The sequence below is a fragment of the Phyllobates terribilis genome, unplaced genomic scaffold (assembly GCF_046119375.1).
Source record: "Phyllobates terribilis strain yellow unplaced genomic scaffold, ASM4611937v1 Scaffold_4__5_contigs__length_816908805, whole genome shotgun sequence".
NCBI classification, from domain to species: Eukaryota; Metazoa; Chordata; class Amphibia; order Anura; family Dendrobatidae; genus Phyllobates; species Phyllobates terribilis.
Window position 1 is genome coordinate 291,552,402 of NW_027362764.1, and position 16,824 is coordinate 291,569,225.

At 39.9% G+C, this 16,824-nt stretch overlaps 1 protein-coding gene across 12 annotated transcripts in view; it reads right to left on the minus strand.

Moving 5' to 3' along the window:
- The window catches only part of LRRFIP2 (LRR binding FLII interacting protein 2), a 148,390-nt gene that overhangs the window by 113,485 nt on the left and 18,081 nt on the right, over positions 1-16,824 (minus strand). For all 12 annotated transcript variants that reach the window (XM_073678302.1, XM_073678300.1, XM_073678301.1 and 9 more), the window contains exon 2: positions 7,623-7,766. In XM_073678302.1, the coding sequence (XP_073534403.1) occupies positions 7,623-7,712 (90 nt within the window). In that variant the 5' untranslated portion in view covers positions 7,713-7,766. The remainder of the gene's footprint in view (positions 1-7,622; positions 7,767-16,824) is intronic.

Sequence of the window (16,824 nt, forward strand, 5' to 3'; positions counted from 1 at the left end):
GTTGAGCATGATAATTTTTTAATATGCTTTTAGTTTAACAAATCACAAAAACAGAAAAAAACAAACAAGCAGTTCACAAGGCTGGAAGCCCTAAAGAATGGAGGAGGGGAAAAGAATGTACACAGAATTTCTGCTGTCAGTCAGCTAAAATATACTGCAGTTGGGACATAATACTTCTCTGCAAGTAAACTAACAGACACGGCTGGTGGGTATTCCACTGTATATGGACATGTAACATTGCTGAGAAGACGCTGCACAGTGCATGAGGCGTTGGTGCAGACCTTATACCTAAACCTTCTCTTAAAGAGGTTGTAGCAAGTATATATTAATAGTATACAAAATAACTTATTGATCCCTAAGGCTCCAAAGTACAGTGTCCATTTTAGGAAATGATCAGATATCAAAATCAAAGATCAGAATGATGTCAGTTTGAGGCTAAATACCCTGTCTGAGAACTGATTTTAATAAGCGATTCTGACGAGTGACTTTTACAACTGTAATAATAATAATAAAAAAAAAGTAACTGTTTGCTAATGGGACTTGAACCCAAATTTCTGTGTCCCAAAGCCAGTACACTAACCACTGAGCTATAAACTCAGTTGTAAAATCTTAGGAGTTCTATTTGGTTATATGATTTTCAGTGCAAACTTGTCTAAAACTCGTTGGGACTTATGCACAGACTGGAAGCAAGCCAAATTCAAATGATGTCTGATTTTGATGTGTGAGTCTGATGTGAGACTTTCTTCAAACATCAGAATCAAAATCACAATTACTTTTAGTTACCCTGAGTATTTTCATAGTTGATCTCATAAGACAAGAAAAGCTATCAGTTAGCATCACTTGACTGGATAGCTCAATGGTAAGGCATCAGTCTCTGAAACTACAGTTTTAAGAGTTCAAATCCTGATAGGAATAAGAATTTTTTTTTTTTTTATTATGACTATTTAGCACACAAACTACAGGGGTGTTTTACTTTTAATATCTGACACTCTGATTGTCATCCTGATGTGTTAAGAGTTTCAAACACGCTGTCTATTTGCATGGTAAATTACATAGCCAAATTAAATTGGGAGGCAATAATTTACTACATATCTATTTCCAAGTGTCTTTATATTTGCATAATTTCTTAAAGGGGTCTAATGATAAAATGTCTTTATTGTAAATTTTTATTTCCACCCACCCAAGTACTGGCTGCAAACTCCCAAATTACTTTCGCTATGTAATTTACCATGCAAATAGACAGCGTGTCTCAAACTCTTAACACATCAGGATGACAATCAGAGTGTCAGATATTAAAAGTAAAACACCCCTGTAGTATGGGTGCTTAATAGCCATAATTAAAAAAATAAATAAATCTTATTCCTATCAGGATTTGAACTCTAACACTGTAGTTTCAGAGGCTGATGCCTTACCATTACACTATCCAGTCAAGTGATAGCAACTAGCAGCTTTTCTTGTCTTATGAGATCAACCATGAAAATACTCAGGATGACTAAAAGTCATTGTGATTCTGATGTTTGAAGAAAGTCACACATCAGACTCACACACCAAAATCAAACATCATTTGAATTTGGCTTGCTTGCAGCCTGTGCATAAGTCCCAATGAGTTTTAGACAAGTTTGCACTGAAAATCATATAACCAAATAGAACTTCTAGGTTTTTACAACTGAGTTTATAGCTCAGAGGTTAGTGTACTGGCTTTGGGACACAGAATTTTGGGTTCAAGTCCCATCAGCGAACACTTTTTTTTATTTTTTATTATTACAGTTGTAAAAGTCACTCGTCAGAATCACTTATCAAAATCAGTTCTCAGACAGGGTATTTAGCCTCAAACTGACATCATTCTGATGTTTGATTTTGATATCTGATCATGTCCTAAAATGGACACTGTACCAAAGACATACTGATTGGGAATGTAGATTGTGAGCCCTAATGGGGACAGTTCCCATAATGTCTGTAAATTGTCTGAATTGTAAAGCGCTGCAGAATATGTTGGTGCTATATAAATAAAAAGATTATTATTAGAAGGGTTCAACCACTGATCCTGAGAAGGGAGCTCTGCAGTGCTCTGTCTGAACTGAGTGGAGCTCATGCATGCTTAACTCTGCTCCATTCTTTTTCTATGGGATGGCTGGAAATTGCCAGGGGCAGTGCTCAGCTGTCATTGTCAGCTCAATAGAAAATAAATGATTAGAGAAGCAAGTTCAACATCCACTCCATTCAGCAGTCACTTTCTCGCGATTGGTGGGGTTCCCAGCAGTAGGACCCCAAGTGATCACTAACTTTTCACTTATTGAAAGAGGATAAACTTACATGCTTGGCACAACACCTTTAAAGCGGAATTTAGGCAAGTGCATTTTTTTGGTCATTGTGTTATCCATGTGTATAATAGACTGCACGCCGACAGCACATTGATCAATGTTAGGTTATGTGCCAGTGTACAAGTGAAGAAAATGCAGCGTCACTAATACTGCACATAATGACAGGCAGTTCTTGCACTTGTCCTCACTGAGCTGCACAATAACACATTCCCGTCCAATTCGGGGTTGTAACTGGCCTGATAATTTCAACTGCTGCCTCAACCCTTCTTAAAGGGGTTGTCGACTATGTATTTTGAGAACATCTACACACACTTTTGTTTTCAGGTGCTTTTTTAGATTTCTCAAAAGAACTTCAAAACCACCTGTCCTAAGAAATAAAACAATTCCTTGTTTAGGAGGATAAAACACTAATTATTTTGGAATTTGTTCATATATTTCATAGAGATTAACAGCTTCATTTTAAAAAACAAACAAACAAACAAAACAGAATAAGTTAACTTTACTAGAGTCCCAAACTATACCACCAGCAGTCACAATAAATCCTGTGCAAACGGTTTTACACTTTAAAATTATTGAATTAGCTATACCAGTAATTCGTTTTTAAGGAACCCTCCACAACAGCACCACAAGATGGCCCTAATAGGGACAGAAAATATCCCAACCTCTAAACCTGGTTATTTTTAATAACCAGATAAGCATGAACTCTCAAATTATATGTAATACCAAAGTTTACAAAAGAGAGGAAGGGAATACCAGGGATGACGTGGAGAGTTTTTAGATAATGAATTACTTTTTCATTATCCCTTTGTATTCCCATCTCCAAGATCCTATCCCAATATGTAGTAGGTGTAATAATAATAATAATAGCAAATACCTCCAATTAGAAATGTAGTATAATTCTGATTTGCTATGTTGCTTACCCCATGTGCAGGGCATTGCAGTAGCTTAGGTATCCATGGGTACAACCACTCATACAGTGACAGTTAGTTAGTTGTTAGTGGTCATAACCATGGATACCTAAGCTACTGCAATGCCCTGCACATGGGGTAAGCGACATAGAAAATCAGAAGTACTATACTACATTTCTAATTGGAGGCATTTGCTATTATTATTATTACACCTACTACATATTGCGATAGGAGATTGGAATACCCTTTTAAAGGGAACCTGTCACCAGAAATAATGCTATTAACCTGCAGTTATGTGATTAATCTGCAGGTTAACAGGGTTATTATGCTGCCCGACGCCTGCACGCAATACAGAGCGGCGGCTGTAAACTCAATGCAGAGGGAGTGTCAGCCACAGCTCTGTATACTCAGAGAGGTGACTGAACCGGCACCGCCCCCGCCCCAATGACCGAAACCACATGCTGGGGAGAGAATAAAGTTAATTTTGTCCCCACTGCATTCGGGTGTGTGCAGACACCAGGCAGCAAAATAACACTATTAACCTGCAGATTAACCCCATATTTGACTGCAGGTTAATAGCGTTATTTCTGGTAACAGGTTCCCTTTTAGTCTTAATCTATTTATTCAATCCCCCCGCACCCCATTACAGCACCACAGGAAAAATGCCAAAATAAAAAACAAATTAGAAAAAGACAATGGCAGGGAGGTATTCCTTCTAATGGTGAAGTCTTTGCCAGACAGAAATTGTTATCAGTAATGGTTAGAGAAGGTATGAATCGAGGGCCATGTCACTGCCTGCAGATAGGCTTGATGGAGGTGTTAGCCCTCACAGCCCAAGTAGTGACATAGGTCTGGTGGAGTGAGTCAGCAATTTCACTGGAAAGATACATTTTGTGCTTCATAAGCTTTGCAGATGGCTTTCTTAATCCAGTTTGCAATGAAAACCTCGCCTTTATTGGGCCAATAATATTGTATGAAAACATTTTGCTTTTTCTTTCAAATAATTATTTTTTTTCAATGTATCAAAAAAATTCATCTCCAATACATGCAACGAAAATTTTGAACTTTAAAAATAGAAGAATTTTGACACAATGATCTCATAAGACATATGGAATTCAGAGTCTACCTTAACAGGAAAATATGGGTCCAGACGAATAACAATTCTGTCGTCCAAGCTCTTTCGATATGGCTCTCTAATAGAGAGAGCTTGTACTCTGCTTACCCTTCTAGCAAAGGTAATTGCTACTAAGAAGCAGGGCTGTGGAGTCGTAAGCCAAACCTCCGACTCCTCATGTTCCGTGACACCGACTCCCTCATACATGGCTCATGTTTAAGTGATCAATTTACTGTAGCACAGATTCATCTCAGCTAAAAGTCTAGACCCTTAGATCAGGAATAGGACAGACATTTATAGGACATTTCATAACTTTCCCAAATTCTTATGAAAAAATATTCCCCACAAACTGCATTAAACTACTGGACCCAATTTATTATATATTTTAGGAATCGGAGTTGGTCCATTTTATACAGACTCTGATTCCGACTCCAACAAAATGGACACCGACTCCGACGCCACGACTCCGACTCCATAGCCCTGCCAAGAAGGCAGATTTCCAGTCCAGATTATTTAAGCCCAAAGAAGACAGAGGTTTAAAGGGTGAAAACCCAATAAATTGGACAAGATTTGAGACTCTGGGACAAAATTGGGTGACAGTTGTGATGAATCTTTTTATCCACTAATAATTTGACAAATATTGATCAAAATAAGAATTTAGAGCATAAATATACACTTCTGTGGTACTTGATTTTAAACCTTTTTCTAGACTTTTCTTTTTTAAGAAAATCTAGGACTTTTGAAATATCTGGATGAAAGGAATATGGTGGTACATCACCGCATCAGGATAAAAAGGTTTTCCAGAATTAGGAGTGGAAGAAAAGCACAAACAAGGCTGAACTTCCACAGATGAACAAGAACGTCTACTCCTACATGAGAATGTTTTGGATTTAGGGACAAGTGGTTTGTTTTGTATTTTGCAAAGTTAGAAAAAGTGACCTATGATGAACCCATTTCTGAGACATATTGATATTTAGACTCCATGTCTTTCCCGATCAGGAATTGTGCCTGGATGTTGTGTGATCCCTTTAGGCAAAACGTCAAAACAAAAAGTAAATAACCTTCTACCCAAGAAAGTATTTTTATAGTTAGGAAAGTATGGCGCTGTAGTCAGAATGGACACCAACGTGAGTGAGCCATCTTTTTTGATGTTCTTATAGCTTCCCATACAGTTTTCAGTTCTCTGAAGTTGGAGGACTTTTGATTTTCTATGAACAGGCTCCCTGAAATGATTTTTTGGATAATAAACCACCCCATCCTGTTTTGCTGGCATTTCTAGTAGCAGGAACTAATTGCTAACTCACTCTTTTTCAGGCTTTCTGGGTTCAGCCACCTACAGAGACTATTTTACTTGCTTTTTGAAGTTAATCTTTCGGTCTGAAGACAGTGGAGTCTCGGAGTATACATATCGCATACTGACTGCCACTCCCAGTGCGGACACTGGAGAATCCTCACAGCGTGCAGTGCGAGTGATGTGAGGATTCACAAGTATACAGTCACATAAAGTGACTGCAGACTTGCAGTTTGAGACTGGACAACCCCTTTAATTGTCTATGCCTAAAGCGTGCAGTGTTGGGTACTCTGTATTGGGTAGTCTTTGTAAATGTTCAAAACTCACCAGTGCCCCTTCACTAAAAAAAAAATGGTATGCATACCTTACATTCTATGCCAATAAATTACACCCTTACAGTTTATTCGTCTCATTATATTTAAGTTGTCACAGAGTGATATATCTTTCAGAGAACCAGTTATCCCACATACCTTCCTTTTTGAACCACTGGGTTATTGTTATATATTTGTCCTCCCAATTGTCCGGTTTCTAAAAATTTTAAAATTCCATTCAAAGGACCATCCTGATATTTTATCATAACTTCCTTCAAATATATATATTGTGACCATTTCACCAAATATGAATTTTTTTCTTGAAAGAAATTAAATCCTAAAATCTGGTACTGATGGCCCCCCTTGGTCTTCCTGTTTTGCCAAAGATATTATTGACTTTAGTATTAAAATTTTTGTAGGCGAATGCAGGAATGCAGTAGAGAAAGCTGTTACACCTTCTGGGCGTGTATGAAGAGTAAATTAGCAGTCTGTGGCAGCAGTAATTCGGCAGAGGATGAAGTTGCTTTTCTGCAGTTTGAGATGGCAGTATTGGCCTATCGATCATGGAGCGCCTGCATCTCGCTTTGTTACTGGGATAGCCAGTCACCCTGGGCACGGTTTCATTACACTGCGCCTGTCTCTCCCAGACCCACCTTCATTGAAAGGTTCATATGGACATATTTAACTGCAGCAGAGAGACTTCCCCATTACTGCCAGTACAGCCTGCCAGATCACTACTGACACGTCCCCAGCAGCAGGCCCAATAACAGCTCCAGCACTACAATAAAGTCCAGATTGCTCCAGTAGCTGCGTTCAGAAGCAGCTTCACACTTATCTATGCTGCTATCTGCCATGACCTTGACATCCAGGAAAGGAGACAGATTTTTTTTCTTTATATGAAAATTATTGGTTAAATACAAACTTTTTTACTGGACCCTTGGGAATGGAAAAGTATAGTCTGTTATGCTACTCCCAACTTTTCTTTTTTTCCAAAAGGACATTTTTGTTGGCTTTTACATTGCAATAGTGCACTATGGATACACTAACCATAATGGGAAATGTGGTGTATGTACTGTGTTGAAGTACCTCATTTCTCTACTTATGCATGGAAATAATGCTATCAGAAATAGTCATGTTTCTCTGCATAAAGAGTGATTACATAAGATTACATATGCCTATATACTGCAGATTGGATACAATCTCCTTCATGGCTAAAAGTACTCAACTATGCTAAGGGGAGTATTTTACCCTGCAGCAAAAACATAGTGTAACTACAGCACATTACCACATAAAAATGAGCGTAATCCAAAAGAACCAGACTAGCACATGCCTCAGCATGCGTGTCATTTTTCCAGTTAAGCCTACAGCTAGAGGATGTGTCTACAAGCACTCATGATATGACTCGAATTTTTGGCCCCAAGTGAGCAAATGGACGCACTGGCACGGTCAGCCACTGCTGGTGCACTGACAAGAGGGCAGCACACGCCGGTGCATACTAGTCACATGTAGTCATCATACACCATGATGCCGATGATTTGCACTTTAATACTGTCAGGCACTGGTCTGCTTTACAATCTAACAAACTGAAGCAACAGACCAGCCGGCCAAAGCTCATTCAGAGAACTTTTAATGCTCAGCCTCTATTTTTGCTGTGTAATGTGTGTGTGTAATTCCCACCTCTCTTGCTATGTGACTCAGGGCTTCATCTTCCGCAGAGAATCTGTCTTTGATTTGAGTACGTTTCCTTCCAGATCCAGGAGTCCCCATTTTAAATCCAATTCAATTTTTCCGATTCTTTGTGCCAAATTTCCAGCTGCCAGTCTGCAAAGAATTACACATAAAAGGTTAGACCTCTGTATACAGCTGCATAAAACAGCCTATTCTAAAAGTTCCTCTCCTGTAATGTATTCCAAGGTGTCGTCCAGCAGAGCATGAGAGATGCAGTCATGGTATGTTGTAATATATCAGAAGGAAAACAGTGATTATAGTATGAGATGGATGGACAGTCGCTTCACAGTGCTGTGTGCAGAAAGATGTGATCCTGCGGCAGCAGAGTGCACAGAATGATGACGGCTATGGGAAGAAGCCATATGAGCAGCACATCTTCTCTGTCCATGCACGGTTATACATGGATACCGGACCACCTTGGGGGAGGTTATCTAATACTTATTCAATCAGTGCACCAGTTTGATCACCTGCACAGCGAATGCCCTGTTGATGCAAAAAACTATTTATGACTTGCATGCTCTCACTTCTGTAATAAAAAAAACAGAAAATAAAAGCTTCATAAAGTGTCACACACAGCAGCTCTTGCCATAAATGAGCAAAGGCACAAGTTCAGGAAAATAATAGGCAAGCATCCCTTCAGGTACTGACTTGTACATAATTATTTCACCGTGAATTACACCCTTTGCAATGCATAGAATTAAAGACAACCTGTCAGTACGATCAACCCTCCTAGGCCGTCTATATGGGCATGTAGGTCAAAGAAGGTTCAATAAAATGATACCTTGATAGTTGCGATCCAATGTTTCATTCATGAGAAATCCCCATTTTTCTTATATGTAAATGAGCTGTTAAGATCTATGGGCCAGACACTGATCTGTATGAGAATCAACCTCTAGAGCTTATTTTACATAAAAGGGGAAGTTACCAGTGTGAGACATGTAGCTCAGGAGAGCAGACTGTCAGTTATTACATGGCTCACACTGGTAACGCTCCTTTCATTTAAAATTAGCTCTGGAGGCAGATTCTCATGCAGATCAGTGTCCGGCCCATGGATGTTAACAGCTGATTTACATACAAGAAAAACATGGATTTCCCTGGAATAAAATTTGGAACAGATATCAAGGTATGATTTTACTCACAGTTCTATGACCTGTGTGCCCATATAGACGGTTCAGGAGGATGGATCACACGGACTGATTCTCTTTAAATCAATGACAAATTTGCACTTAAGACATGAGAATGTTGCTTCGGATTTAAATGAGGATTTGCCTTGACTCATAAAAATTGCCTAAAAAAGCAGGAAAAAAAACAATCTACATTTCCAAAGAATGTTGTTAAATTGTATTTTTTTACACAATTTTACAGACCTCTGATATAAATCAGCTGAGCACATTTCAGTTTTCTAATTTGTTTTCTCAATTGCACAAAGCAAATGAAAAGCACTATAATTAACATGTACTAAGTTATGCAGGAGGTAAAAAAGGCAGTTGAATATAGACAGCCTGTCATTTTAAGAAGCTAAAGAAATAAGATACCAAACATCCACAGAGAAAACCCCAAAATATCTCCTAATCTGCTACATGTGAATGTAACAAGTGAAAATACAAGTAGAAAATGAGAAGAAAAGACAAAGGTGAAACACTGAAATATAAAACAGAACTGCACCAGCACCACAACACAGAAAAACTATGCTGCCCAACGGATATTTCCATGTAATGACTATCATCTCCCCATGTGAATGAACGCGAACATCCGACATGAATTGATGTCTTACTACAGTACAAGCTAGCTCACATTTAAAAGAATATTGCATTGTAAAGATTTTTTGGCAGAAATCAGTAGTACAAGTGAAGATAGAAAGCAATTACTGGCCAGGAAGGAGGGGAGGCTGCAGCAGGGTCTCGCACTGTGTCAGTGTGTGCTGAGAGAGGAGACCGCTAATCGGTCAGAGTACACATTATACAGCTCCTACACCATATTAGGCACAACCCACAGCTAGCTGGGACAGGGTAATCGCACACTTATGGCCCATGCATACGAATATTATTTATTATTATAGCACCATTTATTCGATGGCGCTATATATGTGAAAAGGGGTATACATAATAAAAAACAGGTACAATAATCTTGAACACCACAAGTTAGCGACTGGTACAGGAGGAGAGAGGACCCTGCCCGCGAGGGCTCATAGTCTACAAGAACATTTTATCAGCTTTTTGCAAAATTCAAGTCGAAAATAATAATATGCCATTCATAAACTTCTATGGGTTCTAGTATCCTACCATAAGCCAACAAGCCTTAACTCACAACCAGAAGGGAAGTTCTGTGTGAACATCTACTGGAGGTGCAGCAAAGCAAGGATCTGGTGCCAGGCACATCAAAATGAATCAAATATGTTTTGTCAGATACAAACACCATATTTCAGGACTGTACAAGTCCCTTTTTCAGGTCAGGTTTTATGTTTTCATTTTTTTTTTTATAGAGGACATTTCATCATTCTGAGCATGGTATACTATCAACATCGTGGAATAATGGCTGCAGAGCTGAATAAAACATAGCTTTTATATTTCTCCTCTCCATGGCAGAGATATTAGCTTAAGTTTTGGCAATAATTTCATTTACATCCAAGGGGGCATTACCAGAGATTTTTCATTGGGGGCGTGAATTTCGTTTCCTCTGTGATGCTGACCAATCATAATTAGGCAGCAACATACAAGGGGAAAAAAGCACACCCATACAATAGCTTAGAAGAGGCCATCTCCTGGCAAAGACAAGTAATGAGAGAAAGTCCGCTCTCTTCACTGACCTCACAGTAATGATTACAGGTGCCTGGAGTGGTGCAGACATCACTATCACCTATCCTCTCTCAGCAGTCAGTGTGGGGGAGGGGCCTTATGAGCAGGAGAGCTGCAGCTGCAGACTTCTTTGTAGTGAGACAAAGCTCAGCACTACAGAACTGGCCCTCCCTCAAAATGACTGCCCTGAGTGGAAAGCTGAAAGACATTAGTAACACATAAAATAAACTTTAAAAGAAATACAAAAAGAAACATAAAGATGGCGCAAACTAAAAAGAAAAAAAAAAGGGAGTGTAACAATGAAAACTTGACAAGTGCAAATGCAATAATGAATTGGGGTCCTTTGCGTCTTGAATAACTAGTCTGAGATGGCTTCATCCTACGTCTTCCCTAGACTGTCAGGTCTTTCCAGTACACACACATAGACCACGGCCCCACTATCAGTATTCGGTCAGCACCCCTAGATTAATTAATTGAGAGGTGTAGTTTGTAAAATGGGGTCTTTTATGGGGGGTCTGCTGTTCTGGCACCTCAAGGGCTCTGCCAATATTAGATGGCACCCTCAAACCAGTCCAGCAAAATCTGAACTTCAATATTGCGCTTCTTGCTTCTGAGCTTTGCACTGTGCATCAAAAGTAGTTTTCGACCACATATGGGGTATCAGCGCACATTTGAAAAATTGCACAACAAATTTTGGGGTCCATTTCCTCCTGCTATCCTTGTGAAAATGAAAAAAATGGGGCTTAAACAACATTTTTGTGGGAAAAATATATTTTTTTCATTTTTACAGATCCATGTTGTAAAATTCTGTGAAGCACCTGTGGGTTCAAGGTGCTCACCACACATCCAAATAAATTCCTTGAGGGGTCTAGTTTCCAAAATGGGAGGGTGGGGAGAGGTTTCTACTGTTTAGACACATCAGGGGCTCTCCAAACGCGATATGACACCCACAGACCATTCCATCAAAGTCTGCGTTCCAAAATGTCACTCCTTCCTTTCTGAGCCCTGCCGTGTGCCCAAATAATAGTTTTTCCCCACATATGGGGTATCTGTATGCTCAGAAGAAATTGCACAACAAATTTTGGGGTCAGTTTTCTCCTGTTACCCCTTTGAAAATAAAATATTTGGGGCTAAAAAAAAAAAATCATTTTCGAGGGAAAAATGGGATTTTCTCATTTTCACGGCTCCACGTTATAAACGTCTGCGAAGCACTTGGGTTTCAAGGTGATCACCACACATCTAGATAGGTTCCCTGAAGGGTCTAGTTTCCAAAATGGTGTCAGTTGTGGAGGGTTTCCACTGGTTAGGCGCATCAGGGGCTCTCCAAACGCAACATGGCATCTGCTAATTATTCAAGCAAATTTTACATTCAAAACTTCTTCCCTTCCAAGCCATGCCTTGCGCCCAAAAAGTTGTTTTCCCCCACATATGGGGTATTTGCGTGGTCAGGAAAACTAGAGCAACAAATTTTGGGGTCCATTTTTTCCTATTACCCTTGCAAAAATAAAAAAAATTGGGTCTAAATTAAATTTTTTGTGCAAAAAAAAGTTAAATGTTCATTGTTTACTTCCACATTTCAAAAATTCCTGTGAAGCACCTGAAGGGTTAATAAACTTCTTGAATGTGGTTTTGAGCACCTTGAGGGGTGCAGTTTTTAGAATGGTGTCACTTTGGGGTATTTTGTGTCATATAGACCCCTCAAAGTCACTTCAAATGTGATGTGGTCCTTAAAAAAATGGTTTTGTAAATGTTGTTCGAAAAATTAGCTAGTCAACTTTTAACCCTTATAATTTCTAACAAAAAATTATTTTGGTTCCAAAATTGTGCTGATGTAAAGTAGACATATGGGAAATGTTATTTATTAACTATTTTGTGTGACATATCTCTCTGATTTAAGGGCATAAAAATTAAAATTTTTAAAACTGCAAAATTTTCTCCAAATTTCCACCATAACAAATAAATTTTACCACAATCATGAAGTACAATATGACACGAAACAAACAAATAATCTCAGAATCAGTGGGATCCATAGAAGCATTACAGAGTAATTACCTCATAAAGTGACAGTGGTCAGAATTGTAAAAATTGGCCCGGTCATTAACGTGCAAACAGACTTCGAGGGTAAAGGGGTTAAGCAGCAACAAGGACATAAAAAGCAATAGACAAGCTCTGACTTATCAAGTTGTACAGTAGAGCTTTTCTAGACATGCTCTGATCTGGGCAAATTTTATTGTGAAGGAAGGGGAGGAGGTGAGCTGTAACCATCGCTTATTGTGATAGGTGCATCTTGCGTTATCCACTGTATGTGGAGGTGTTATCTTTCATTGTAATCCTGATTGTGTTAATACTGCCTGTTGATAAACTGTAAAGAACATGTGTGAGTTTAGTATTAGGCTTAGTGGACTATGTAAAATTTCATATTTCTAATGACATTTTCCCTTTTAGGCCTCATAGTAAAAGATGATGACACCTAAGGGGATGTCAGGGACATGGAGTGTGGGGTTCTACAGGTAGAAAACAGTGGTACAGATGTATTTAAAATTGAAATTAATAAAATATACTGTACTTTCTTTAAACAGTTTTAGGTGTCAGGGCATGACAAGTCATGTGTGAATGGTGCCATCTGAAATGCTTATTCAATTATGTCTCAGTCAGCGGTGACAAAGAAAAGTATTGGCTTTAAGGGGTTCTCCACCTTTCACCTATTTTTAGACCACAGGCTCAGTGATTCGTGAAATAACAGTTTTACTTACCCTCCCCAGGGCCAGTACTGCCTCTCTGCTGCTATGATCTCTTTTGATCGAGTACAGTAGTGATGTCACTTTGACAGCACTGCAGCTGATCAAGGAGCTTAGAGCCTCCTGACACCTACATCGGTTAAGCCGCTGAGCTCACTGATTGGCTGCAGAGCTATTAAGGTGATGTCACCACTGCAGCCGATCAACAGAGACTGGGACAGCAGGAGAGAGGCAGCATTGGACACGGGGAGGGGAAAAATAGCTCAGTTTATTATATCACATATAATGGATCCTGTGGACCACCCTTATAAAGGTAACACACTACTAAGGCTCATTTAGACCAGCCAAAAACATTGACTGTGCGTTCATGAGAATATTTATTCGCCGATTATTGGCTTATGTAAACAAACTGGTACCGAAATCACCTGAAGGACAAGCAAAACGCTCATTCATTGGGTGATCTAATCATCCATATCGGCAATAAAATCAGAGCATTTCTCCTGAGGCAGATAAATACCCTGTTATTCTTGTGTCAGTTTATTTTGTTGAAGCTGCTCCTCTCTATAACCTAAATTTAATTTCACAGTCCATCGTTTCTAGTTCAGTTATAAATAAAATACACACATAAAGCAATTTCTTAAACTATAAATGGATGCGTCTCTAAAGTTGGAAGTGTCTATTTTAAATGTTTGTATTCATTTCATTTGTGTCGTCACATTATGGGGTCTTTCTAATTAATAAATCAATTTTTTTTTTATATTTGCAGTGGTTTTCTGGATGTGCCATTGTTCTACGGTGTATTGTTTTTTTTGTGCCAAGCTTTACACTGTATAAAACAGCACTCCAAGGTTATCACTTAGTGCTGAGTACTGTTTAAGTTACATGGCTGTCAGATGAGCAATGGTTCAGCCTGCAGTCACTTTGGCTGGCTCTCTCAGGCCTCATTCACACGTTTAAACACGTGCATGTAAAAATGGTACCGGAATTATCAGTGTTGTGTATCAGGGTGTCATCCGTGTGTGTGTGTTTACCATCAGGGTGTCATCCGTGTGTGTGTGTTTACCATCAGGGTGTCATCCGTGTTTACCGTCAGCGTGTCATCCGTGTGTGCGTGTTTACATCAGCGTGTCATCCGTGTGTGCGTGTTTACATCAGCGTGTCATCTGTGTGTGCGTGTTTACATCAGCGTGTCATCCGTGTTTACCGACAGCGTGTCATCCGTGTGTGCGTGTTTACCATCAGCGTTTCATCCGTGTGTGCGTGTTTACTATCAGCGTGTCATCCGTGTGTGCGTGTTTACCATCAGCGTGTCATCCGTGTGTGCGTGTTTACCATCAGCGTGTCATCCGTGTGTGCGTGTTTACCATCAGCGTGTCATCCGTGTGTGCGTGTTTACCATCAGCGTGTCATCCGTGTGTGCGTGTTTACCATCAGTGTGTCATCCGAGTGTGCGTGTTTACCATCAGCGTGTCATCTGTGTGTGCGTGTTTACCATCAGCGTGTCATCTGTGTGTGCGTGTTTACCATCAGTGTGTCATCTGAGTGTATGTGTTTACCATCAGTGTGTCATTTGTGTGCGTTGTTACCATCAGTGTGTCATCCATGTGTGCGTTTTTCCCATCAGTGTGTCATTTGTGTGCGTTTTTCCCATCAGTGTGTCATTTGTGTGCGTTGTTACCATCAGTGTCATTTGTGTGCGTTGTTACCATCAGTGTGTCATTTGTGTGCGTTGTTACCATCAGTGTGTCATCCGTGTGTGCGTTGTTACCATCAGTGTGTCATTTGTGTGCGTTTTTCCCATCAGTGTGTCATTTGCGTGCGTTGTTACCATCAGTGTCATTTGCGTGCGTTGTTACCATCAGTGTGTCATCCGTGTGTGCGTTTTTCCCATCAGTGTGTCATCCGTGTGTGCGTTTTTCCCATCAGTGTGTCATCCGTGTGTGCGTTGTTACCATCAGTGTGTCATCCGTGTGTGCATTGTTACCATCAGTGTGTCATCCGTGTGTGCGTTGTTACCATCAGTGTGTCATTTGTGTGCGTTGTTACCATCAGTGTGTCATCCATAGACTTGTATTGGTACTTTTCATCTGTGCTCCTGGAAAAACACATGTGAATAACACTGTAGATGATAATGGGTACACGTTGTATCTGTGAAAAAAATGGATAGCACACATAGGTGTCACAAGGATGTGTGAATGAGGCCTCATCCACAGGTGCTGTCCCTATGACACAGCTCTCCCCAGAGATGTCTGGTGGTGGATTATCTCTGCCAGAACAAAGCGACTGGCAGTCCAAAAGTGGCCAAGCCTGATGTACATCTCATTCAACTGTCAAGACCTCGATATCAGCGGATTTGTCCAATGTGCATGGGGGCCTTTGGAATAATACCTTACAAAAGTTACATACTGTATGTATCTTGATTTACACACTTCATTATTTCTATCTGCACATACGTTTAGGAAGGAAGCCAAGACAGATACCAATAATAGTGAGGACAGATCCCTCTCTAAATATCAGACTATAAGCAAGGAGAGAAATAATAATAAGGCACATAAAACCTAGTATTATATATATATATATATATATATATATATATATATATATATATATATATATATATATATATATATATATATATATATATAAAGAAGAGCTCTGCTCATAACGACACAAACAAGACACATATGCCACACAATGGGTAAGAAAAGGGACCTGTATATCAATGTAATAGTGCCCAATGTTACCGGGATACAATGGTTCAATCTCACCCAGTTACTGAGATAAAGCATGGCATCCATGGGAGCAGGAGCATGGGGTAAGGGAAGCTGTACTAATAAACCCTGTTGTGCCCTGTGCGGGGGCTCCTGCCCCAATAAGGGCAGTACCCAGAAGTGGTCATGTGCCTAATAGAGACAGTACCTCTCTGGCCTCAGCCATACTGAGCAGTCATCAGGGGAGTGTGTTTGCACAGGGGAATTCTTATATAATTGGGTCCGATAGTGACAGAGATAACAGGTACAGGCATGCAGAGCGCTGCGCAGCCTAGATAATTCTATGGGTATATGGGCACAAGTCTCCATCTGGGGGGTGTAATAAGATGACCTTCAAATCCCCCCTGTACTGGCGTCTGATGTCATAATCAGAAGCTTCTGGTAAGTGGTACAGTCCCAGTCATGTGAGACTAGCGCGTTCCCATGGAGATGTGGCAAGTGACGCACTATGCGTCCTGCAATTCAATTGGCCAAAAGGTACTGATGGCCACCTATGGGAGCACGGCACTGTAACACGCTGTATGCCGCGGGACAACAGGACCCCATTATATAAGGACCACCCCCCCTGATGACTCCTCGGTATGGTGGGTGACATGTTTTTATCTCAGTAACTGGGTGAGATTGAACCATTGTATATTGTGTCCCGGTGACATTGGGCACTATTACATTGATGTACAGGTCCCATTTCTTACCTAGTGTGTGGCATTTGTGTATTGTAATGCTAGGTTTTTTGTGCTTCGTTTTTATTTCTCTCCTTGCTTATAGTCAGTATATAAGTTTAGCCAATATGTGTCAGCATACATATACCTAGATCAGTCTGTAAGTACTCTATTGGGATTGACAACTT